At 42.6% G+C, this 26,424-nt stretch overlaps 1 protein-coding gene across 2 annotated transcripts in view; it reads right to left on the bottom strand.

The window, feature by feature from the left end:
- The window catches only part of UNC5C (unc-5 netrin receptor C), a 253,839-nt gene that overhangs the window by 51,702 nt on the left and 175,713 nt on the right, over positions 1 to 26,424 (bottom strand). For both annotated transcript variants that reach the window (XM_032109034.1, XM_032109035.1), the window contains exons 3-4: positions 24,670 to 24,813; positions 11,256 to 11,359 (exon numbers count right to left, since the gene is read on the bottom strand). In XM_032109034.1, the coding sequence (XP_031964925.1) occupies positions 11,256 to 11,359; positions 24,670 to 24,813 (248 nt within the window). The remainder of the gene's footprint in view (positions 1 to 11,255; positions 11,360 to 24,669; positions 24,814 to 26,424) is intronic.

Raw genomic sequence — 26,424 nt, 5'->3', positions numbered from 1 at the left:
ATACCTTAGGAGTGTATCTACAAACAGAAAATTCTCTTACAACCTCAGAAACTCTAAATCAGCACAGATCTCACCCATCCTTTTCCATATCTTGTCTAATTAGGCAGTTAATTATGCAGTAGCCTTGTACCTACCTGCCCTGAGTCTAAAACAATGAAACCCTATAGTGGGTCACACTAACAAATTACAAACTCTAATGTTTTTAAGTACACTTGCACTCACATGCACATGCATGTCATTGTCTTGCTTCAATCAGAATGAAACAAAATAGAGTCAGTTGCCAAGGAAATGGGAAATCACAAGCACATCAGTGCTTACTTTTCCTTTTTATTTGTGTAAGTTATATTTTATTTTATTAAAGCATAATTTGCTTGGTTGCATAGAAAAATATTTTCCTATGTGGTTTTTAATCTAGACAATATTCTATTTATTGACTTCCTAGGAAAACACCCTGTTATATCCCAGCTGACTGCTGTGAGCCACTTCAGTATAATTTGGCTGCAAATCTAGTAGCTCATTTTCACTTGAACTGAGTGCACTGAAGGACAGGACTGCGGCCCCGGATAGATCAAAGCTGGGCCTTCATGTCACTGGGTCATTTCAGCCTGTGCCCAGGATTTAATTAAAGGAAGAAAAACATAAATACAGTCAACCCACTGGACTTGTGAGGTGCTACCTGCCAAGTCCTTCTCTCACAAACCCCACTTTTCTAAAGACATTTGAGGAACTACCCAAGCCTTGACATACCCCAAAAGCAATAGAGGACCTGCTTACCACCTGAGACAGCTGTACAGACTGCCCCAAACCGTGGTGAGAAAAACCAAAGATTTCTCCTGGTCTTCAACACAGAGGGCTCAGTTCAACCCCAGAAGAAGCCAATCAATGCTGCAAGAGCAGTGCTGGCACATGTGAGCTTGGATTATAGGTGCCCACCACCCACTCTCCACCTTTAGCCCTGCCTTACACAGCTCCTGCTCCCCTATTCCAGTTTGGGTGAATGCACTTCAGGGATAAGCTGCTTACAAAGATTTACACCTTAGTGAATGTAGAGCCACTGCTCCAAGGAAGGCTTGATTTAAACCCCTCTCTTTCACAGCAGATCACTGTGGGATGTGGCAACCTCACAGCTGTTGATACTGCAGAGCCTAAAGCTGGTGGTGTAAGAAGGGCTCTGGAAATGGGTATGTGTGTCTGCGAGGAGCTGGGGAGGAAGAAAAAGGCATAAAACTTTGAAGGCTGTATTTCTGTCACTATCACAATCATCACCAAGGAAGATACAAGCTCTTAGTCAATAATCTGTTTTTCCTTGACAGAATGACTAAACTTGTTTTTCTGTCTTTCTGGAATCCTAATAGGTTTCAGGTATAATCAAGACAGACAGATTCCTGTTCAGTCAATGGCAAAATTTAGCTCCTTCCTCACCTGCAGGCCAAGTCTGCATGCATTCTAGACCAAAAAACAAGCCAGGAGTTTATTTCCACCAGTGATAGGCTGCCATTTAACTGGTGCCTCACACAAAAAAAAAAGTCTTTCTTTGGTTCTAATGTCATTATTTATTTATGGGATGGAGTACAGACTTATGCTAGGGCTCTAAAAGATGCTACACCCACTACCAGAGCTGTGTACATCCCACTCTCAAATCTGCCTGTATTCCTCTGTGCTCTGCACATTGAGGACACCAGAACAACAGTAAGGACAGGACTACAGTTTACATGGTCTAAGGCTCAGTTTAAAGTTTTTCTGGTATGCCCATCCAAGAATATACTCTAGCAGCCTTTGGCACCCTGAAGGCCCCATGCCCAAGCACATGGTTCTTTTCTCTACTACGCTGCAACATTTTCTCTCTCTGCAAAAACACATACATATTCAGTCTGGGTCTCAAATGAGTAGACAAAATTAAAGCTGTAAGCATTGAATTCCCTATCATCCCTGCAAAACCACCAAAGATAATATGAAAAGAGAAGTTGCCAATACAAAAAAAAAAAAAAAAACAAACCAAAAAAACCTAACCCCAAAACAAAATAAAGCAGCCCTGTATAATTCAGTATACTGCCTCTGGCTCTACACCAAACCTCTTAGGATAAAGATCCTTTTCACCTAATGTCTCACAGAATTTGCTAACAGTAAAAGTTTGAAGAACAACAGGATGTCTTTTATTCTGACAGTACACCGGTACTGTGTGTGCATGTCTAAATGCCATCTCTTTTACAAGATAAGTCTTTAATACATCTAATTCAGTCTTCTGGCATCCTTGTTTTTATAGTGTCTGTTAATGTTGCAAACTCTAATGTCAAATCTGAAGGAAGGAAACTGATGATGATTTGACAAGCAGTGGGAGTCTCCTTTCACACATATTTTAGCCATCAGTAGAACAACACATAAAAGAGAACATCCCTCTAGTGATTGTGTTCGCTCCCTCAGTCCTTACAGAAACGGGAACTAATTAAACACACAACAACATGTGAGACTGGTGTTGGTACTTATTTTCAGTTACTGCTGGCCCCATTTTCTATGGTGCAGGTGACTGCAGTGCTCAGCATCTCCAAACATCAGGATATTTTTTTTTGAGGCAACCAGAGTAGGTGGGAGTAAGGCTGTTCTGTCACGTAAGTAGGAAGAGATCAGGTGACAAATACAGGAGAAAGAGCAGAACAAGACGGTGTGATTTATGAGTGACAGGTATGCAAACTGTTAGCACAGAAGTTAAAAGCAACGATCTCTTTTGACGCCATGTCATTCCCCAAGGTGCAGCCCCCTTGCTGAAATAGGCTGTTAATCCAATCAACGCAGACACTTACCCTGAATTTAATTCTGCAGCCTGAATAATACTGGCAGCTAAAGCACTGGACGCTTCTGTGCCAGAGACCCGTACACCTGCAAGCCAATGGACAGAGGGGCAGCAGGGTATCCACAGGCACTTCTAAGTGCACAAAGGCCTGACTTCAAGGTAATAACAAATCACACCCCTATGCCTCCATTTTTCATCTCTCTGGAGATGTTCTAGAGTAGATGTTTGCTTTTGCCTAAATATTAAGGGTGTATATTTACTGGCTATGATCAGAACAATTCTTGAACATGTACCTAGCTCTCAGTATTCAATTAAATCAGGCACATCCCTCCAACTGTTATTGATAAATGTACTGATGGTCATGCATATATGTAGAAAAAGCATGGGATCAGTTTTCCCTTATCATAAAAGCAATCATTTAATTGGCAACAATTATGCCATGAAGGGCGGTGTAATTGTGCCCTCTGGGGGATGACAGCTATAGGAAATTACAACAACATACATATGTTTTTTTTCTCATATACTAAACCCCCGGAACAAAGCAGACAAAATCCCTTTTCTTCTTGTCGGTTTTCTACTCAATAAGGTATTTTTCTTACATGTTTGCAAACTGACTAGCAAGAGAAGGCCACTCAGCTGAGGTGGGAGAGTGGTGAATGAAATCCTGACCAACAGAATCTACAGACTGGAGCACACCTGGAGCCAGCTACCTTTTGGTCAGAGCTCCTTAGTGCTCTGGATGCAACTTGCAGAGCCATGAGGCACACAGCTCCTGCCAGCTGCACTGGATCTGCACATCCAGGGCTGCTAATGGGCTGGCAAGCGAGGCTGCAGGAGACTGAGCCATCCCTGCGGCCAGCAGGGGAAGGCACGATCCAAAGTGGCTGTAATTTAGAACAACATACCTTGTAGCGTCTTTTCTGTCACCCTGCTCCCTGGTGAGAGACAGATGTGCTTTCTCTAATCATTCACTGATTGGTATCGGGAGATACATTAACATAATTGGCACATTTGTTCTAATTAACAGAAGGAACCTGCCACATGCCACCCAACATGAAAAGCAAGACCATCGGCAAGAACAGAAAACTGCAATAACCACCTCAGCTCTACCTGGGAGCTGCAGCCAGACCTGTGCTGCCATAGGGTGTTTCCAGCAGCACACACAGACACTAAGACTTGCAAAGCTAGGCCAGGCTTCTGTGCAGACTAAATGAACACAGGGAACATAAATCACACAAGCGATTACACACGCAGGAAAACCTATTACAGAAGCTAATTGCTGATACAAATTTAGCCATACCAAGTTACTAGCATTCCTAGGCACTTAAATCTCTTGGCACACTTGCGTATGCGTGACTGTTTTAGAAACTGGTGGAGCAGAAACACATCTACTCTGAAAGAAACCTGAGGATGGAACAGGAATATGATCTCCTCTAGATGCTGCCCTCTTGATTGTACAAGTTGTTCCCTACACATCTGACAGTCTTAAGAACAAATTCAGCAGGGTCTCAGTTCTGGATCCCAGTCACTCATTGCCTCCTCTGCACCAACTTGCCCTAGAGTCATCTTCAGAGGGAAGAGCACCTGCTGAAAACAGCAAGTCTTCCACCCTCCAGACATGGGCAAAGCCTGCCAGTGCAATTTTCCACAAGAAACAAGATGCAAACATCTGGGAGCAGCAAGAGACCTGCCTTGATGAAAGGCAATTTGTAATTTTGGAAGGCGAGAACATTGCACCCGTGCCTTCCCCATGCCTGGTTGACACAGCAGGATTGCTTTGCATCTGGTCCCCTATCCAGGCTGGATTGTGGTTGGTGTTCGCTGCAGCTGTGCCAACTGGTCCCAGTGGCACTGCTCGCCTTGCAGCAGTCCCTGCTGAGCTGGCACCACCTCCAACAGCCACAGGGAAATCCCAGATCCCCAGCTTCACCTGAATTGTAACACACACGTGCCAAGCCATACTGATAGTAAGGGTTCACTCACACACACACACACATATTCCAGTAGGAATAAAGCATTTGTGAAACTAACTAGCTAACTACTGATTTGGACACAGTAAAAGATGTCTAAGTGAGACTGAGAAAACTCTAGCAGTTTTCATATGAGCCAGCAGCAGTTTCAGGCACCTTGAGACTTGAGTGCCTCTGTGAAGAATGTTATTTGATTTTGTATCTGGTTTCATCCCAGCAACTGTCTGCTGAAGAGGATGCTGTCCTCTGTGTACTGTTTACTGGAAAGATATTTCATACACATTTAAGATTGAAAATAAAAGGAAAAAGAAGTGATCTCCAAAGAGACGGAAATTACAGCTATGAGAGACTGCAAAACACACTGAGAATGAGACAGCAAATGCAAACCACCACAGCATTTTGTTCAGTTGCTCTTATTGTGCTTCTGCTGCCAATAAGGAGAATTGTTGTTCCTGCTGTGGAAACACTTCCTTAATTACACATATATCCAGCTTTCTGCTTGCAGGGTGTATGTACAGATGCTGGTTGTCTCCAGCCCCAATACAGCTTTGCTTTATGCACAACTGGGAAGTTAAGCCTCAGAACAAGCTTCTGAGGTGGACTGGTAGCAGCAGACAGACAACTTTATTCCACAGAGTCTCAAATTCAAACACAGATCATGGAATTACTAAATGAAAACCACAGCATCTGCTATGTGGCCATCAGAAGTTGCTGGGCTGCCTTATCCCACCTGAAAGAGGAGTTTCAGCTGCACATGTTGACTGGCACTTTTGGCACCGTGTGGACTCCCCGGTCCCTGAAGCATCTGGGAGGGGTCTGCTGAGGAGCAGCTTTAAACAAGCTACCAAAGTGACATCTGTGGTTCTTTGGTTGGATGCATAGGTGGATGGATCTTAGTCTTCACAGCACAGAGCTACATGATTTTTGGGATCATGAAACTCAGTAAGGGGATGGGATTTGGGGGGTGGTTGAAGTCCCCAGGGACAACCCCTTTCCCACTCTACTTCAAAATTGCATAGTGCCTGTCGTCATACACACAGCTCCTCCTACCAGTTTCAAAAGGCTGTAAATACTATATGGTTACACATTTTAGTGATGCAAAAGCACGAGGTGTAGAAACACCTGAAAATTGGTGAAATGAAAATTCCCGAGTAAAACCCAGCAAAACCTGATCAAACAACTCTTGAGTGACAGCTGATGTGTGCTCTGCAGGCTGTATTTTGGAAGTACCTCCATGAAAACGTGGGAGCATCATAATTCTTCATGCCTAAGGAACTGAGCAAGGCAGACACTAGGAGCTCTGCAAAGCCCTGACAGAGGTAATTCTCACACCTCAGACACTACGAGTCCTGTCATTTGTAGTGAGCAAGAATCATCATGTCAAAGTAGGACCTGATGGACTAATCTTGTAGGAGTACAGAATAGTGGATGAGGAGCTGTCTTCTCTAAGAGGAGAATTGGGAGGTATGCTCATCTACCTCATCAAAAAAATTGCAGCCAAAAGCTCTGTCCCACACTGTGTTATCTTCCAAAACTAAAAATATAAAATGCTGCTCTGAGTGCAGCCTGAATAGGACAGGTAGGTTGTGCTACCTAGTCCCAGAGCTGTCTTTGCCACAGAAAGCAAGCTGTAGAGCGGAGGATAAGCTAGCAGGGTTCACGTCAGTGCTCTTGTAGAAAATCTCCCACTGTAATATTTCATGAAGGAGCTAGAAGTCTGACTGTTCTCCAGTCCCACAGATCACCTTTGCCTGAACTGAATCATACAGCAACTGGATTCACTTTGGAGCATGGTCTGCCCTCACCTACATTGGCAACAATGGAACTGCACTGGAAAGGAAAAGCATGGGGGCAGATCCCATAGAAAATTCAGGTCTCAAAAAAATAGTCCTGCAAGAAGACCTGTGCACTTTGCCATGGCTTTCTGCTCTGTGGAAATGTAAAATTAAGGCCACTAATAATCTAGTAGTCAGTGTACTTCCCAGGAAAGCACAAACCCAAATGCAAACCCGTCCTTCAAGCAAGACAGGGTAACCTATGTCTCATGCTTCACAAGAGTGACTCAACCACCCATCAGCAGGCTGGGGGGTAAAAAGTGCGTAAAAGGGGCAGAAATGTAGGGGACCAGGAGCTGACAATTGCAGGGTGCTTTATCCTGTACTTTTGGAGAAGACAGGCCTGCATGGCCAGACCTTACCCAATGGTTCTCCATAGCCAAAGATGAGCAGCCCTCATTCATTTTGGGCTGTGCTCCTTCTGCCTCCCCCTCCCCACTCTTCCTCCCACTGACACCCAAAGGCAGCTCTGCTGTATGTCACAAGGCACCGCAAAGGACAGTGTCATTTTTCAGCCATTAGCATTTCCAGCCACAAACTCCTCTACTTGTCTCTCGTAGAGCTCACTTTCCTGCTGTGAATATAAAACACTGCCTCAGTGACACACACCTGCATGGAAATGCACATACATGAACTCCCAATTAAGAGATAACTGCTGGAAAACATAAGAGGCTCTCAGGAAACAATGCAAGCAGCAGTCATATTAATAATCAATTAGAAGGAGCTGCCTATTTGGAGAAGTCCCTAGCTTTCACCAGCCTTTGCCTGTGCAAGAGCAGCTGAATAAAGTTTGTGTCACACTCATCTTGACTCGGCAAAACACTCTCTTTTCCTCTTGACTCGGCGATCCTTTTCCCCTTGCTCTAGCTCCTAATCAAGCCATGAATGTGGATAAATATCACATCCAGTTTTAAACCGAACCGGGTCACCAAACCATACACTACACCCTGTTCTGTAATTAAATTACTCTGTGTAACACCTCAATTAAAATTAAAGAAGCAATTACTCCCCTGTTAAAGGCACCACAAATCATACATTTCAATGCAAAAGTTCATCTGGCAGCTTACGGCATATTAACCAATCTCACATCTCATTTGTGTTTTGATCTATAACCTACCCAAATGAGCTCATTTGATGTGACTCAGTGTCTCTAACTATATTTTATCATGTGCAACATGACGCTGGCGTCTTTCAAAGAACAAGTTAAATGAGCTAAGGGGTTAATTGCTAACAACTCAGCTATTACTGTTGGAGCGTCACAGAATGGGATCCTTCCTGCCTTCTCAGATTAGGTTTAAAAAATCACACACACAGAGCAGAGTGGAATTGAAATGGATGTTTCTGTTCATGTTGGGGAGCTGCAACTGTCTGATTCCCAGTGAGCGTGAGGCTGGTGGGTCAGACTGCTGATCCAACCACCTTATCCTACTTCTCCCCATTGGGGAAAAGCAGAAGGCAGAGAAGCACAGAGCTCAGGCAGGGTGCTGTTTGTTTCTATGTCCACTCTTTTTTTTCCTCTTTTTGTCACAGCAGGAATATGTGAGCTTGGCCCTTCCCCCCTCAGGTACGTGTGGAAACCCCAGTGTAACAGCACCTGTGCTGGTCCTTCTGCTGGTTGCCTGGGCCATGCATTGGAACAGCCCAAACATTTACCTGGGTGGTTCAGAACCTGTAGGTTTGTTCAGCTTGATATTGGCTATAAACCTGGGAGTGGGAAGGGATGCCATGGTGCAGCTGACACCCACGCTGGTTGGGGCTGGTGGGAAGCGGTATATGACAGCAGAGAAGCTGATCTGGTTTTCCCAGAGACCACAGAAACTCTCCTTTCCTTACTTTGTCCCAAGTGAACAAGGACATGTACTTTGATTTGACCTCCGGCCATGAGGCTGTTTGTATTTGGATTTTAGCTTTTTCTTCTCCTCACATCCGTGATCTGAGCCTGCTTTAATGCTTGTCATGTACTAGTGGATCTGAGGGACTGGTAAGCGTTGCTTTAAAAGCTTTGCCTGCCCCGCTCTGTCTTTGTCCTTCTTGCCCTCTGGAGAAGCAGTATGCTGCTGTGTGTTTCAGCTTTTCAGTAGTCCTAAGATCTGCTCTAGGATTGATCCATAAGAGCTTGACACAGTTAATTGCAATTAAATATGCTGGGAATGATAAGACTGAATTCCCCAGATACTGAAAAGAAGACTGAATTTATCCCTGAGCATGCTTGTTCTCACCACTTTGAAACACCAGGAAAAAACAAACCAAACACCCAACAGAGAATGAAGGGGGAAAATAGAATCAAAGAGAAAAAGCAAGCAAAAGATGTTGGGACTCTGGACTCCAGCACTGCACCACAATACACTGAAGGTGCATTTTGTACGGTTTCACAGTGTAAGCTTTTCTTCATCTGTTTTGGTGTTAAAGCCAGTGACTACTTCAGAAGCCAGTAAGTGAAAAAAAAACCTAAACAAAACACAGTTTCCAGAGTGTGAAGAGTCTGAGGCACATGCTCACCAAAGCATTTGGAAATGCCGCTCACATCTGCAGCATATGCATTACCCTACTCGGAGTCAAAGCAGTCTTTCAACAAGATGGAAAACAGTCTCAGTCTGCTGCCTGCCCTGTCCCAAGCCCTTCTTACAGTTACCTGTACCACCATATCAGAAACTTCTCCAAACAAATAAATTAAGCCTTAAACAAAGAACTCATTCATCTCTAAAATAATCATGTAATCCTTCAACCCACCAAGTTATCTTTCATCTTTCCTTTTTTTTTTTGTTTAATTTATCTTACTAGCTTAGCAAGTGACTGTAATAAAGTGTCACATTAAGGTATTCATATTCATTAGTGTTCAGGTCTTTGTTCTTTTAATAATGTTCGAAAGAATCTACAAAGAGGCTGTATTAGGCGGCTGTCCAATCTGGCTGTTTGATCTCCTTCTGACTTCAAAAGTCAGAAGAGGGAAAAAACCCACATTGAGAATGGTTCTTTTGAATGTCAGATAGGGAGTATAAGATTTCTGAGCCTGCCAAGTGTTAATTGGTGTCTGCCCTGACCACTGTACAAATAAGATTCCGAGCAGTCAGTGCACCGTCATGAAGAGCTTACTGACAGAGTGAGCAGGATAATGGAAGGCAGGAAAAAGCACAACTGTTATGGCAGCAGTTCACAGAGGATTTTTTTCAGAGATCACTTTCCACAAATCATGTTAAATTATGCTGTTTGGGTCTCAGCCACGCGACTGGGTATAACAGATCCTTCCGAGGGAACAACTGGACTGGCTGCTGAAATTCCAGAGGTGCTCGTAACACTGCATAAAAATGAACTACCCGTCAGCGTTAATCTCTGCTTCTAGCACAGGTAATGAAGTTCCCCAGTAGTACCCTGCACTGCCCAAACAACATATCCCAGTGCAAAAACTCCTGTCATGGTACAACGAGAAGTTGATTTGATGCAAAAGAAGCATCAGAAAGGAAAATAAAAGCATGCTACTAAGTTCCTGATGAAACCCAACTGATTAATATTACAGTTGTCAGCAAGCTGGCTCAGCAGACCTAAACACTCTTTACAGTTTTGGAGATCTTAATGGGGAAAGAAAACAGCCTATGGAACAAGAAAATGGGAAAACTCTTCTATGCTAATTATCTTTCTCATGTTTGTGGACACGTTTCTACAATTCTGATTAAATCTAAACTTGGGTTAGATGGGGAGGTAACACTTTAAGCTTCATCTCCTGAGAAATCAGCCATCAGCACTGAGTGACAACCACTTTGCTACTTAGCCATGACAGTCTGACTTATCCTAATGCAAATTTGCAACAGTTTCTTCTGTGCGTGGTAGAGGAAACCCAAAGAGAATTCAGATAGGGAGGGGAATTACTAGTCATTAGCAATCAATTTTTCTCTTAACAGCCACAGTGGACTTTAGGATTTCAGAGGCCCCTCTGTGACTCAGAGACCCCCCCCCCTTCCATAAGCTGTGAGTCTGAAGCTGGAGCCACTGCTTGCACTTACGGAAGCTGCCTGCTCACTGCTGTTGTCAGGCAACAGATTCTGCTGAAGGGCAAGCTGGCTCCTGCAGGTGGAGGGCAGGCTACCTACTCTGAGTTTGCTTAAAAGTCAGTAAAAGAAACAGCTAAGTCCCTGAAGACGGCTTCTTAGGCAGACACATTCTCTATTTTCCCAAATGTCGTGCTGCTTTACCTGGGAGCCCATACTGAACCATGGTACGTCCTCTCATGCCAAGTTGGCAGAGTGGTGCACACACACACGAGTGAAATAATCTGGCAAACTAAAAATTAAAATATCTTTATACCATGTTTGAAAGGTGCCCCTCAGAATAACCGAAATGGTTTTTTTTCTTCAAAAGCAAAAGGAAAGATATTAGGCTGGTATTAATATATTCCCCCAGCTATGTGTCCTTTGGATGCCAGATACAGTTGTGATTTTTCAAAGGGAAGAAAAAAACTGAAACCAAATCGCCTGCAGCTCTGCCCAGCAAGGCACCACAACCCCAAAGCTGTTAATCAGGTCCCAATCAATCTTGTCCATGAGCAGCAGTCAGTCAGCTCTCCATTACCACCCATTCATCATGCCCTGCTGTAAGTCACTGCACCATTAGCCACCCATCAGGCCTTACTCAGGATGTCCAGTGCCAGACACTGCTGCTGTCACTCACCTCTGCTACTGGGATGCCTTCAGGGGGACGGCATTGGAGCAGGACCTCTTGCTCCAGGGACACTTCTTTCCCCAAGGGCTCCTGCTCAAAAGTCTTCCGGAGATCTGGGGAGGGAGAAGAAAAAGAAATCTTTAGCATTATTATCAGCTGGTCATTCAAATTACATTTGCTTGCGAAACTGGATAAATGCAAGAGACAGAGAAAACAGCAGTTCTGCTCCCTGTAAAATAAAACACTTTAAAAAGTCTGGGTCATGTTTTCACTTCATTCCAACATTAAGCAAAGATTTCATAGTGGATTTATTACTTATATTGTGGTACAGCATGTGAACCCAGTGAGGAACCAAGGCTTCCTGTGGAAGATCATGTCCAGACACAGAACAAAAAGTGAAACAAGTCCCTTCTTCAGATAATTTACATTTGGTGAACTATACCAGTGAAGTACTAAAGAAAGTTATGGAAAATTAAATAAATTTGTAACACTACAGCATATAAACTGAGTTGCCTTAAATGCACAGATGAAAGTGCTCATGCTGTGATTTAATGTACTTTTAGCTCATAAGCATTAACTTCACAGCTTTAGCTAATTTGTCTACACCTTATCATTATCCCTGTAGCACTAAGTTGTTATTATTATTAATAATAATAATGATCATAATAAAAAGTCACTTTGAGGAGCTGAACCATGCTTGGATCCCTCCACAGCACCACAGAAATGTGGCAGACTGACAGGGCACCGAATGCACCTCCAAAGATAGGACCAGTTCCTTGTACTGGACAGCTGGGAAGTCTGGCTTTTTTGTACACTTCTGTAATGTCTTTGCACTGATGGTAAAATGGACTTGAGAAGTTCTCTCCTTACCACTATCTCTGTGTTTCTGCCATGGACTGGCACCCTCTCCACTGTGCCAGGGAGGACGTGGCTTTGGAGAACTGCACATTCATCCCCAGCAGCTACTAGGGATATTTCTCCCTGCTGCCGGTTCCTTCCGCAAATGGATGTGAAGCCATGCTCAAAGTCACATCAAAGAGCTGGCCTGACTTCAAAAACTTTACAACCCAGTTATTTTTGTTTTATTTCTTGTTCTGAAGTCAAACCATTTCTGTACATCAGCTCACAGTGAGGTTGCACAAACACTTGTGTCATATTGGACAAGACATAGTCATATGGGAACAATTTAAAAGCCAGATATTTCATATTTTGGAGCCATAACCTGTGACTGGGCTGGAAAATTGAACCAGTCTACAAATAAAGCATGTAAAGGGTTATTTTTCATTTAGATTACCCCCAAGATCTGTTTTAGAGCTGACCCCACAAGAAACTGCATCAGTGCTACCAAAAGGCAAAGTCTGGGGCTGGCAAATGCAAAGGTGGAAAAGGAGATGGGGTGGCTGCCACCAAAATCAGCTCCTCTGATACCCTGAAACTCTGAAACTTTGAATATCATGAGACCTCTCTCTCTTAGCCTAAATTGGGAAAATGTGGTTGTCAATTACTTGGAATTAAGTATCAGTCTAATGGTACCATGAAAAAGCTCTGTCATAGCTGGAGATGCTCATTTTAACTTGATATCACAGTAAACTTCTGACATCCACGCATTTCCCCAGTGAAAGTGAGGCATCTCAGTTGTTCCTCTGCACCACAGGCATGAGAGAAGCAGCCCCACACCTCATTGCTTTCCCACCAGGGGCATTCCTGCTCCCTCTGGAACACAAGGCAGGGATACTGAGAGTCCCTCTGATGGGACAAGATTTATGGCCACAGTTTAAGGCACCAAAAGATAAGCTTTGATACATTGCACTGCAGCAATGTAAGAAATTGTGGTCTCCAGCTCTCTGCTTGTTTGGGGTTACCTTCTGTCAAATGGAAGTGCATGCCAATGTCACAGCTACCTCACCACAAACCCCACCATTCGAACCTCAGCTGTTGCTGAAGGGGGCTTTACCCTACAACACCGGATAGCAGGGCAAAGAGGAGAAGCAAAAATCTGGCCATGAACATCTCTTAGGATGACATGTCAAGTTTCACCAGGCTGTGCCTGTCAGCATCCCTGTGACACTGGAGCTACTCCAGGCCAGTGAGGCTTGTTCATGTGACAACAGCCACAGCAAGTCTCTGATGTCTGCACAGAGCTCCGAACACATTGCCAGCTCCAGCACCATCAGCTTCATCACCCTCTCTGACAGACTACCCAGCTGACATTTGGGTTCTACTGCTCCATTTGAGTAAACCTTAAACCCTCCAGGTGCCCATGGGCAGGAGTCATTCCAAGGACAAAATGCTGAGCTTTGGCTTGCTGAAATTCTGCATGTTAAACATGGAAATGAGCAGCTCTTTCAAGAGCTGGTAGGTTTCTTGGGAAGTTATATTCTTTCTTTGGCCCAGGCTCCTCACCCATTCTGTGGGCTTGACAGGTATCCTGGGCATATGTAATGTCAGGATAACGCAGTGTGCTTTAAATTAGCAAACAGCTGGGGTTATATTGCTAGCAGTACCCATAAGATCACATTATTGCTAGTTCCACTGTATCTTCAGAAGAAAAGAATTACCTCTACATCAGGCACACCTTAGTGCATTTAGCAGGCACACACACGTGCACAATGAAGACAATTATTGTGCTCTAGTATCATGGCTGAGGGAAAATGAGAAAGTTACTGTAATAGTAAAAGAAGCATATAAGCACAGTATTAAATAGCATATTAATAATAGCTTTCAAGTGTTCAGATACAGAGGGCTGAAGACAGTAGAGGGAGATTGGATAATTGAATATTTTTCTTGACATGTTGATTTACTGTCCTGCCTACCTTCCTGAAACATTTAACAGGGCTCTGATGTTCTATATTGCCTCACATGCACAATAATCACCTCTCACAAAACACTTGCGTTTAAAACATCCCGAAGTTTTAGTGCATACGAAAGTAAATAGCATTAATCTAGAAAGCTCTAATAAGAGTTAAAAAGTCCCCCTTTAACCTCTTTATCATCAACAGCTGGAATTGCTGTGTATGAACAGCCCCTTTTCCCTAGGAACAGTTGCAGTGGTGCTGCCGCAGGTGAGATGAACTTTGTGGGACCCTAGCTCTCCCGGCTGCCCCCACCCACAGGGCCTTGCTGTGGGAGGATGCTCTAAAGGCACCATGGGATTCAAGCATTTCAATGATCCACAAACTAAAAATACACTAAGTAGGGCCTTTGACATAATAGGCAGTAATGTTCTCAAAGGAGCCATTAGATACTCTTGAGTAAATTATACTAATTTGGCAGGGGGAAAGGTACATAATTGTGTATTTACAAGACTGGGAGCTCTTCTATCCTGTTGGCTCCCTCCTATGTGTTCACAGCTTTATTCTACCACCTCCCACTGCAGCCATGTCACCTACAAATAGCTCCCCAGATGGCAACAGTGCAGGGCACTTGTGGTTAGTTGGCCTAACCAAGCATAAGGTTGGCTGGTTGTGACACACACAAGATGAGTTTTTAACTGATGGAGAAGCAGAGGGCCTGAACAAACATCTTCATCATCTGCTGTAACCATCATGAAACACCCCATTTAGACAGCTCTGGTTTTTGAAATGACTGCTTTTTCTCTATGGCCCTTGCTATGATTTCTGTGGACAACAAGGACATCCTTCTAGTTCTTCAATCCTCAACTTCCTTTGCCATTTAACAATTATAGTCATCATGGAAACCTCACACAGTCAGCTGGGAGTGGGTGAGCTTGCTAATGTACTGAGGGACTTTGGATCTTTCCCAAGTAGAGTATTTTCAATAACACTTTTCAATTTCTCAAAGTGTCATATAAGCTACAATTGCTTGTGAGCAAGGACAGAAGGGATTCATTTTCCCAGAGAATGGTAAGAGACTAATAAAATACATCCCAGTTAAAAAAAGAGAAAAAGAAGAAGCTTTAACAATCTTCAGAAAATATGCCTGGAAAAGCAAATCAATAAAACATTTGATCCATTCTGGATCAGGACCTCTCTGTCTGTGAAGAGGCAATGTGCATTATTAAAGCCTGGGGTTGGCAGCAGCCCTGTTACTGAGACGCTGAGAGAGCACCTTCTCTACCCTCACCTTCCGTAGGGGGGGCACGAGAGAAAGGCAGCTGCACTTTCCATTATTAGTTTGGCAATGTAGAATAATCCTATACTGTCTGTGTTAGCAATACTCTTCCTTCCCTTACGCAGGTAATATTCTCCATAGTGGAGCGAGCTGGGGGGGACAGTGGTGCTGAAGGGTGCACCTTGTCTTTCAGCAGCTCTCTGACAGATCTCACCCAGCTGCAGGTAGGGATCACTGCCAGGCTCAGGTAACAGCCTGCAACCCCACCAGGAGCTTTACCCCACCTCTACCTTCCCTTCAAGGCTGCCTTCATAAAAGAAACCAAAGACACCAATTAAAATTCTGGTCTGCCACCTTGAGCCGGGCCATTTTCCTTATTAAAGCACAGTCCTACTAAATTCAGGGGGGGCTCTTGTGGCATATATTGCAGCACGTTTACAGCATACTTGTGGTGAGACTTCCCTCCAAGACTCCTGAAATACTCCTGCACAACCCTCTCTGGTAAGGACATATGGCTGCATAAGAGCTGCATTGAAATAAGAGAATTTTCATAAGCATAAAACTGAAATAAAGTAATGGGAAATCAGACTCTCAGTGTACACCAGATTGTTAACTTTACTTCTGAATTGCTATGCTTTTTGGGCAAAGGGGCATTAGATCTAATTTTTGGTGCACTGCTAAATTACTTCATTATATGTTTAGTGCATTTTTATCTTACAAAACACTCAGAAGTGGCATTTTTGCCTGCCAAAGGTAATAGATTATACACTAAGTCATGTCATTTCCCCACTTCCTTTTCTACCTGTCAGCTTCTAACAAAGAGCGAAGAATGACCCTATTATTTTTTTTTTTAATCAAATATATTTTATCTCTTTGTTGTTCTGAGTTTTACTCTGATGTGTGGGTGGGTAAAACTATAAGGATATCTTTTATCATTTCTGAGAAATGTGATAAGAGGCAGACCAGGCACTTCAACATGGTGCTAATGCAAGGGTGACTAATGAATGAGCATGAAAAACAGACAGTTGTCAGCCAGGCATTAGATGCAAACCAGACGAACAGAACAATGCAGCATTACTGTCAGGGAAAGATGGATTTCTGCCCTTGGAAGACCTTTAAGACTCTCTGCGCCTTCTAGTAACTCCAATGTCAACTTTCCTCCTATAACAAACAACCTATAAAGTATGAGCAAGCTTGAAGAGCACAAAAAGAAAAAACCCACATTTTTTTTCTATACAACTGTCATATTAACTATGGGCATTGAGAGAAATACGTGCAGTGTGAGCTTTCAGAGAAACAACAGTTTAGGAATGTGAAAAGACCTCCACAAAATATATTTCCTTACAGAAGATAGCTTGCTTTATGTAGGTAAGTATATACAGACATCCATATAAAACCAAATGTGTCATAAGCAAAAAATACAATTAAAACACTAGAGAAAAAGTGAATAGTGAATATAATTTTAGCTGGTTTTAGATATGCGATATGTAGGCAAGATTTCAAGTCTACCTCTTTCCCTTGAGAGTGTTCTCAAGAGTCAAGGTTCATGTCTTTTAATTTTACCTAAACTAGTAAGAACACCCAAACAAAAAAATAGTTGTGGGAAAAGAGTGGTAAAATGCCACTGATGTTCTACAAAGAGAATCCACATGCTTATGAAAACACATCTCAGTGCGTTCCCAAACTTGGATGACTGATTCTTAGTTTGAGAAACATGACTAATACTGTAAAACTGGTCTCTTCCTCTTCCATCAATTCCCACAACATGGATGGAGTTAAGAGACACCTTTTTTGCTTCCCAAAAAGCCATTAAAGACTGAATGGCAAATACAAATGTAGGAAAACCATGCCCTGTCAGGCACACTTTGGCCTTGCATTTCTGTTCACAGTTGAGTCTATGACCTTGGCGCGGAGATCAATTGCACTGGTGGGTAAACAATGGAAAGGTTAGGTTCAAAAACCTCTTATTTTCCATTTTGTTCTTGTGTGGTTCCATCTCTGTGTTAATAATTAGATCAAACCAGATTTCCAGTGAGACAGTCACAGGAGTATCATCAGTCAGTAACCCAGGGGATTCCTCTGCAACCTCTATCAATGGCTTTTTAAGTGTGGTGTCTTGCTCTGCTGTATCAGCTGCACGCTGGGAGTCGATCAAAGCCTCCTGCCCTCCTCCAGAGCACCGCTGCTCATGGAATGGAATTGCAGCTGGACAGGGCTGTGCTCTCAGCTGGCCCATGCACAGCAGCTGGAGCTGAGGACTGAGGAAATAAGTTAACACCTCAAAACTCTGTCTTAATGCTCAATACACAACTCTGTGCTACTCTTTCCTTCTCTGGAGGGGCTATTTCACTTCTGGCCAGTCCTAAAGACAAATGTTGCAGCACCATGAGGCTGACACAGCCACCTTCTCAGTCTGGAGAAGAACATCAAGGATGGTGGAACTTCCACCTTTCCAAAGATCCTGGCAGCTCATGGCTTGGGCTGAGCTTGTCTGTAGCCCTCTGTTGGCCCAGGCAGTAAGGCTGACACCCCACAGAGCCAGGAAGCAGCATAAGCTTTCACGGCCAAGCAGCTGAGGGGAACTGAGGCAGCTTCTTGGAAGTGCACACCTTGTTTTGGGGATGCAGGCTGCTCTATCCACTGACCTGAGCAACAGAAGGAGGTGAGGAACACCCTTTGCTTGCCAGGCTTCAATCTGCAAGACACTCTGCAGGAGCTCAGGACCTTCTCTCCGCTTTTATTTCCTTTGTATTTTCAGCCTGAACCAATGGGAGGTGCAGACTGGCCAGCCTTCATTCTGTCAATGGTATCTTTAGCCAGCTGGGGTACCCTGAAGACTTTCTAGAGACTCACTGTCTACAGATCTGCAAAAAACCCATTCTTTTCCCCTCCTCTCTTCAGCTCTAAGCTAGTTCAGCTGGGTGCTCATAAGACTAAACACTCTTTTGCAACACAGCTTCCTTGAGGGCTGTACTTATAACGAAGAATGATCCACTCAACACATTTGGTATTGAAACAACTGTAAAAGATACAAGCAAACAAATTTTATCAAGAATCCACTGAGCAGATAGGTTCCTGGGTGCACACTGATCGTACTGTTCTCCTCCTCTTCTAACTTGATACCTCAATATTTTGTTATAAGTTTAACCTGAAAACCAACTTATAAACTTAATTCTATTCATTATTTTATTTGGTGATTGAAGATGGACTCCTAAGTTCTTGCTTTTCAAATAAATCTAAATGTAATGTTCAAATGATCTAACCTTTACAGGTGCCTTTTTACATGACAGATGTGCTAAAGGTACTAAAGATGGACATTAGAAACATCAGGTGTACATTACAATTGATATGTAGAATTGAATTTACAAGACACTGAAACACTAAAAATGAAAAATATTTATATAAATGGTATTTTGTTGTTGCACTTCTGGTATAATAACCTAACTCACACAGCTGTCTGCTCACTACTAAAATACAAGCAAAATTTTGTTAACTTCCTGGCTGGATCCATCAGCACTAAGGTCCTAAGCAGACTCTACTGAAAGATGATAATTTCTTAGGCAGGACAGTGTAGGTAGGATATTCTCAAGGCTCCTACAGAGAGATTACATTAAATTCAGTAAAGGTGTTTTCTTTTGTTTTTTAAGCAATGCTAACATCAAGTCCACCCTAGATAGAGTCTTGGCTCTTCAATGAAATGTAATTTGTATTTATTACTGTTGTAAAAGCATTCTTAAATTCGGGAGTGGTCATGCCTGTTAACTTGGGAAGTGGTACAGAAACATGCTGATCAGGAGCACAAGCAGAGTGGTAGGTAGGATTGAATATGCTAAATGCACAGTTAACCTCTTTGCTGCCCTTTCTGTAATCTGTTGTTCGTCAGTAATCTCAAGACCACGTGCCTCAGTCATCCCTTTATTCACTACAAGCAGCAGATATTGATTAGTAGCAACTTAAATGGTACACAAGGAAGGAAGGAAGGAATTAAGGTCCTATCTTTGCTAACTCTCATACACACTTACCAAAGTACACGAACCACATTTTTATGATATTTTTTAATACTGGATTTTAATACTGGATTACCTGAACATACCTTCCTATCAAAAATTTTTAAGTGTTGGCCTTCCTAGCTCCCTCTGCTTATCTCAACATCCACCCAACCTTGTACCTATTGCAAAGAGCTCTAATGCTTTTGTGGCTGCACGTGTCCTCACAGCTCTGCTTGGATCAGGTATGTGAAGGAAGAAAGAAAGGCACTGCAGACATGTGACACAGAGTGTGGGCCCCAGCACTAAAAGGTGAGATAAACAAGTATCAGTAAAGAATATGTGATTGTTTTTCATATCTGCTTCTTTGCATAACTGCATACCCCTTGTAAGCAGCAATAAACCATCAGATGAACCAATCTATTTTTCTGTACTGCATTTATCTTATCAGTATACAGTATCTGACATGCATATATTAACTGCATGCCTTTGAAAAAATGTCTGGGGGAATAAAGGCTTTCAGATAAGTACATCGGAAACTAGTACAAAATTATAAAAAAGATTAACAAGCACAGTTCCTTAATATACCAGGGGCTTTTAAATTTTTTTTTTCTTTTTGTTCTTCAAATTCTGATTTTAAGATAATGAATAAAGGAAAAGAAAAAACTACTCACATCCATTACACCAAAGAAAGATCAGGTAATAGAAATTACAGAAAAAGCTTCTATTTTTTCATAGATGTTCAACAAATCCAAAACCTGGGAGCAGATTTAGGGCTTGAATTTTTACTATATTTTCTCAAGGAGGGCATGGGTTAACATCATGAAGTCAGTGAAGCTACAGCAACACCAAACTGGTGCAAATGGAAAGTGAGGTTGCTCTATGCACAGGGGCTCAAAGCAATTTGTCTTAGCCACCCCCTTATTATCTGATCTAAAAATTAGGTCAAACCCTGCAGCTACTGTTTAGTCTTTATCAGATGTATTTTCCAGTGGGTTTAATTCTACTTTTGGTTACACAGGCTCAGATCTCATTCACTGTTTTAACAGGAATTTTGCCCTGTTCGGTTTTATCTGCTCAATGACATAAGCTCTGTTACAGAAAATTCACATTAAAACTTTATATTTGGTTGCATTTTTCACAGTCAAAGGTAAAGTTGCCCAATCCCTCTCCTTTCTCCCTCCCTCCATAACAGGAAAATTTTTAATTAAGCAGGAAAACTGTATCAAAACATATTAGTGACTCCTAAGGCTCCTGATAGGATTTGCCTAGAATAAATCAGAAATGTGCGAATAAATAGGAAATGTGTTTTAGCACTTTCCTAGGCAAATACCTCAGAAAATTTATTGTATCTTTCCAGCTCCACCAACATGCATACATTAGGTGTCACTACTTTGTTGGTTTCTGATATATCTAAAATGGCAAAGTGAAAATTAATCTCCACAAATCTGCTGGTTTAACAGGATGAAATGCTCAGCTCTGCTCTCATGGGGAGACCAATGCTCCGGGATGATGAATTCCATGAAACAGGAAAAACATGCCTTTGCACAAACAGCCTGCACAGAAGGGAGTAATTTCCCAGCATACTCATGATCCAGGAGTGCAACAGTGATTTGCTCTTAAATGCCCTGAACACTTAGGGAAGCTGGAATGTTGTCTTTAGACTCAGACTCTTTTCCTGTCTATATTGCCAGCATGGGCAACCTTTGAAAACCAGCAGCATCTTTACTCCATATTTATTGATCACTCTTTTCCTGAATAACTGAAGCTCTTGGTCAAAGCAATGTTGCAATTGATTTTCACAGAGCACTTCCATTGACCAGGTTGTTATGTACTTTCTGACACATGCCTGACCCTGTATTAAACAAACACAAGCTGCTTTTCCAGGATGCACATTTTTCACACTTTCAAATTACTTTTCAGTTAATTCTATTACACGCTCAGTGAACAGTGATGCTGGGTGCTATTTTTCTGTTTGTTTGTTTTAATGGAGTGCAGCTCCAGCCCTTGAGAGGACACAATAATTCCAGAATAAGACATAAGGGCATAAGGGAGAAAAGACTGAAAGGGGATGAGGAGAAAAGGAGGAGATGAATAGGCAGAGGGAGAGGGAGAAAGAGGGAGAGGGAGAGAAAAGGAGAGGGAGAGGAGGAGAGAGAGAGAGAGAAAGAGGAGAGAAGCTTTTCTTAATGTGCTAGATATGGCTAGCTATGTTACATTTGTACCTGCCAAGACAAAATCACCAGGTTCGGGTATTAAGACAAATAATTCCACTTAAGTAGTTTACACACTTCATTGGCCCCTCACCTTTCCTAAAGGTGTCCGTGCTCACTCTTGTGCCAATTAAGAGGGAAGACCACATTGGTGACAAATAAGCAGCTATAGCTACAGACTGATGTGGAGAGATGGACTCTTCTGTCCCTTTTTGGACATCCTTGACTGCCTGGATTAATAAATACTGCATAGAACCTACGTCGTACCCCAGCCTCATGTGTAACCATCAGAGTACTTAACCAGCTGTGTTGGAAGTTTATTGTGACACAACTATTATATTGCCAGTGCAGATTCAGTCCTAAGAAGTCAAAGCTGTGAATACAGATGAGTGTTGGTGTAACTGAGTTTAAAACATGGAGTTTAAAACAGTCATCTCGCAGATCAAATAAAGTCAGAAAGTAAGGCATATTCCCCACATCAGCTGTCTGAGTTCCTAAAAAATAGGCCTGAGTTACCTGAGAAATTTCTAGACATCTGTGCATGGACAATTTTGCAGAGAATGTGCTTTTGCTGCTGGTTTAAAGTCTGCAGATGGAAGGACTAATACTTCAACCCTTAACCCCAAGGACTCTAAGTGACTTGCCTGTGCCACAGCTGTCCAAGAACCCCAAATTCAGGGACAAGAGGTTAAAAAAACTTCAGTAAAATACAAAGCCACATTTGAGTTACAGGCCTATAAAACTTCCTGGTGTTTATTTAATTAGACTTTTCTGCAGGGGGAAAAAAAAAAAAAAAGCCACTGAGACTCTGGAAAAATCACTGAACCGATTGTTCCCCTCTTTCCAAAATATAGTAAGAAAAATAAGCAAGCTCTGTAGTATGAGCACCTTCAATAGAAATGTGGACACCTGGGAATGTCAGTTGATATAAAATAACTTGCATTCACGCATAATGATTGTGTGTTTTATAGAAATTAGGTGCACAGGTATGCCAGCACACTAAAATTACTTAAATATCAAGTAAAATACACTTAAGTATATATAAAATACTTCCAAACTGTGTTAATTTAATGGTCATCTGTTAAGGGCTACCTGGCAGGACATGAAAATCTACTGAATGAGTTAACTGCAGAGTCCTAATCTAAAAAACCTGTTCAAACATTGCTAAGCCTCTCTGAAATGCTGACTGTTTGGAAGAAAAAAAGAATTGAAATCACTCTCTTTTGTTTCAGTACAAAAAAGGAAAATCCTCAAAGTTTTGAAAAGCTTCCTGCCACGGGAAAGCAATATGCACACATGTAATGGTATTTCTGCTTTTGCATTTTGGATATTTTTGTACAATAATTTTAATTCCCCTTAGCCCTGGGGAAATTCTTCTCTGAAGGTAGTCCTGTACTCAAAAGCACAGGTCCCTTTTTCCAGTCAGTTACTTGGACTAAAAGCATTCAAAAATGGGTATTCAAATGGCACCTCTGAGATTTGTATCTGGATGTTTATAAGAAGGTACCTCCTCTTTGAGGATTTAACCGAGTAGTACTTTCTCAAGAACAGAAAGAGAATCAAGCCCTTAATGGAGAGTTATAATGACAGAGAGTCCTTCCTCTAACGTGTCTGTGAAAAGGTTTATTTGGCTGGAAGAATTCTCTTATCCCATTATAAATTGTTAGGCACAGTACAGGAAATATGTTGCAAATACAGCTTCTAATGACCTTTTCTCACAAAATGTGTTTTTGCTGAGGTGAAAGCAGTGGAAGAGAGGCAATTCTAGATGATATATTTTATTCCTATTATACAGAACAGTGTTTCATCATGTGAAAGAGAAGTGGGAGTCCCCAGTGTGACTACTCTATTACAAAGAAAAGAACCTCTTTGAAAATTAATGAACATTAAATATTTGTACAGTCAAATGAAGATCTGTTTTCAGGGAACTGGTTGCCCTGTGTTCTTGGGGTCTAAGCTGGGAATGGTTCCAAATAAATACTGAGGTTAGTAGCCATGAATAACAATGATGAAATACTAGGGTTGAGATGACCACTTTCAAACTCATATTCCCAATCTGATCACATGATATGCTAAACACACACTTTTTTCTTTGCTAAGGAACAGCAGCTTTATTGTCTGACTGCAGTGACATATATTTTCAGCTTTACAGAAAAGACCCTGGGTGTTCTGGTGGACACCAAGCCAATAATGAGTCAGAAACGTGGCAAACATGAGCAAATATGGCTAATGCTGTCCTGGGCTGTGTTAGAGAAAAAGTATTGACAACAGGTGAGGGAGCTCATCCTTTCCCTCCATTCAGCCCTTGTGAGGCCACACCTGGAGTGCTGGAACCAGTTCTGGGCTCCCCAGTTCAAGAGACACATGGCTATATGGAGGCAGTCCAGCAAAGGGCCACAAAGATGACAGCAGCATCTCTCCAACAAGAAAAAGCTGACAGAGATGGCACTGTTCATCCTGGAGAGGAGAAGGCTCAGGGGGATCCCATCCATGTGTATAAACACCAGATAGGGGAGCACAACAAAGACATAGCAGGCTCTTTTCAGTGGAGGCCAGTGATGGGACCAGAGGCAATGGAAAGAAGATGAAACACAGAAAGTTCACTCTGAACATCAGGCAACACTTTCTCATTGTGAGGGTGACTGAGCAGTGGCATAGGTTGCCCAGACAGCTGGTGCGGTCTCCTTTGTTGGAGATACTCAAAAGCCATTTGGAGATGGTCATGGGTAATTGGCTCTAAGTGGCCCTGCTTGAGCCAAGGGTTAGATCAGATAACCTCAAAAGGTGCCTTCCAGACTCAAACACTCTGTGGGTCTGTGAAAAAAACAGCTATCGCCTCTTTTCATAGCTTGCTTTGTTAAGGTTTCTTCTTGTTAGTACCACACACTTTTATTGAAACATAAAACTGCTGTACCCAATAAATACTGGTTTTGATGCCACATATAGGAGAAGAATGAGGTTCAGCTCTTAAGAAGAGAATAAGCTGAAACTCTTGTGACTATTTCTGAAGGCCTCCGTTTCAGTATGCATCAATAACTGCACAAAACACAGAGCCTAAGTGGCTGGAAACTAAGTATCTCCCTCAAACGGCAGGGATTGCACTTCTCCTCAAGGAAACACCACCAGACCCAAGCTGCACACCAAAGCACTCACATGCAATGCGGACGTAGGCTTTCCGGCTCTTGGTGGTGCCTGCGGAGCTCCAGGCAACACACTGGCACCAGTAATCCTCCGGCCCGAAGAGCTCCTCCACTTGCTGGCGGGAAATCTCGATGCTGACCTCCCGGACAATCAGACCTGTCAGGGTGCAAGGAACACTGATCAGTGTTGGGCTTACTGATGTGATGCCATAAAGATTTTTTGCCTTTTCTTTCATACCCCTGTTACACCTTTTTACAACTTCTGTATTCCTAGTGCTTTTTGCCTACATTCTTGGACTTGTTTGTCAAGCTAAGAGACATTTTAGAAGCTTCATAGCTAGGGATCAGTGTGCCCCAGACCCCAAGGTCCTCTCCAGAACACATTCTGTAAACCAAGATAGAACCATCCAGGGGAAGGCTCCTTGGGGAGGGGGGCTCACTTGAGCCTCTCATTGGGGAATCTTTGATAGATATGCTATACCCGATCTTTGGGGATATAGACTCGGCGGGGTGCATCTCGATGCATATGACCTGGACGTGTGCACCTAAGGATCCTTAAAATAAATCCCAAGGTAAAATCCCTTTTCCCCTTCTAACCGTGTATGACTCTTGATTTTAAGACCAGGAAAAGGCATCAGATGGACAGAAAGAGTGTAGTTACAGAAGTCTGCTTGCAGATCTGCTGGGAGTCCTTCCAGCTCTCTACAAATATCCACTCAGCAACACAGATTGTCATAAGGATGGGGAGGGGAAAAAACCTTCCACTCTATCTGCATAATGAGAGATGTGGGTGAGTGAAAAACTAATTGCTGAGATTTTGACTTTTATCACATACAGCATGTATTTTAGACAAATCAGGGGAACAGCACCTCAGCTAATATAAATTGTACCACATCTCTAGGACAATTTACATCAAGAGATATTGCAGCGCAGTTTTATTTTGATATATCATAAAACCACATAGTCGTTCAATTTATACAACTTCCTTAGCCCTTTTGATAAAGTACTTCATCTCTTTATCCTAGACAGACACAGCACAGTAAGAAGTTCTTTTACTGTGACACTGAACTGCCCAGGAAAATGGATTTTAGGACGGCAGAAAATGATACTTTGTAATGATGAGCACATGTGCTGCAGTATGGTCATTGCAAGCTGCAAGATGGGCACTACTACTGTCATATATGCTGCAGATACTGGAATATTTTTAAAGAGATTTTATAACACAGTGAAACACAATTCAGTGCCTCACAGCCTCTCTGGCCCTGGCCTCTATAACCCATCTCAGCACAACCCTCCCCCAAACCCACAGTTGCACCCACGAGGACAGTGACCCACTTGCCATCCTTCCAAGCAGACCGATATTTGCCCACATTTCCCACACACTGCTCTCTCTGGGGAAGCTGTTTTGCTTCTTCCAAGTGCAAGGAAATTTTGCGGTGTCTCAGACACCACTGCGAGAATTGCTGGCAAAATGTGCAGATCCTCTAATGACAACCACTGTGGGTTTCATACTGACACAACCCCTTTCTCTGCTTCAAAATGGACTGCCTGGTCAAAAGACTCTTAATTACAGGGTGGGGGTGGGAGAGAGCACTCACACCTCTTCTCAGCATGTTTGGTCTTTGCTGATGATGCCCAAGTATCGACAAATTTCTAATGCCTGTCTGCCTGTAGAGAACACCACTGCCATTTCAAAAACATAATCTTGCAAAGAGCCTAGAATATATAAATTCACATGCAAATCTTTTGTGTAGTGAGATTGATTTTC

This window comes from Corvus moneduloides, chromosome 5 (genome assembly GCF_009650955.1).
Source record: "Corvus moneduloides isolate bCorMon1 chromosome 5, bCorMon1.pri, whole genome shotgun sequence".
Lineage (NCBI taxonomy): Eukaryota > Metazoa > Chordata > Aves > Passeriformes > Corvidae > Corvus > Corvus moneduloides.
The sequence above is the reverse complement of the archived record's forward strand: the minus strand, read 5'-3'. Positions and strand labels throughout refer to the sequence as shown.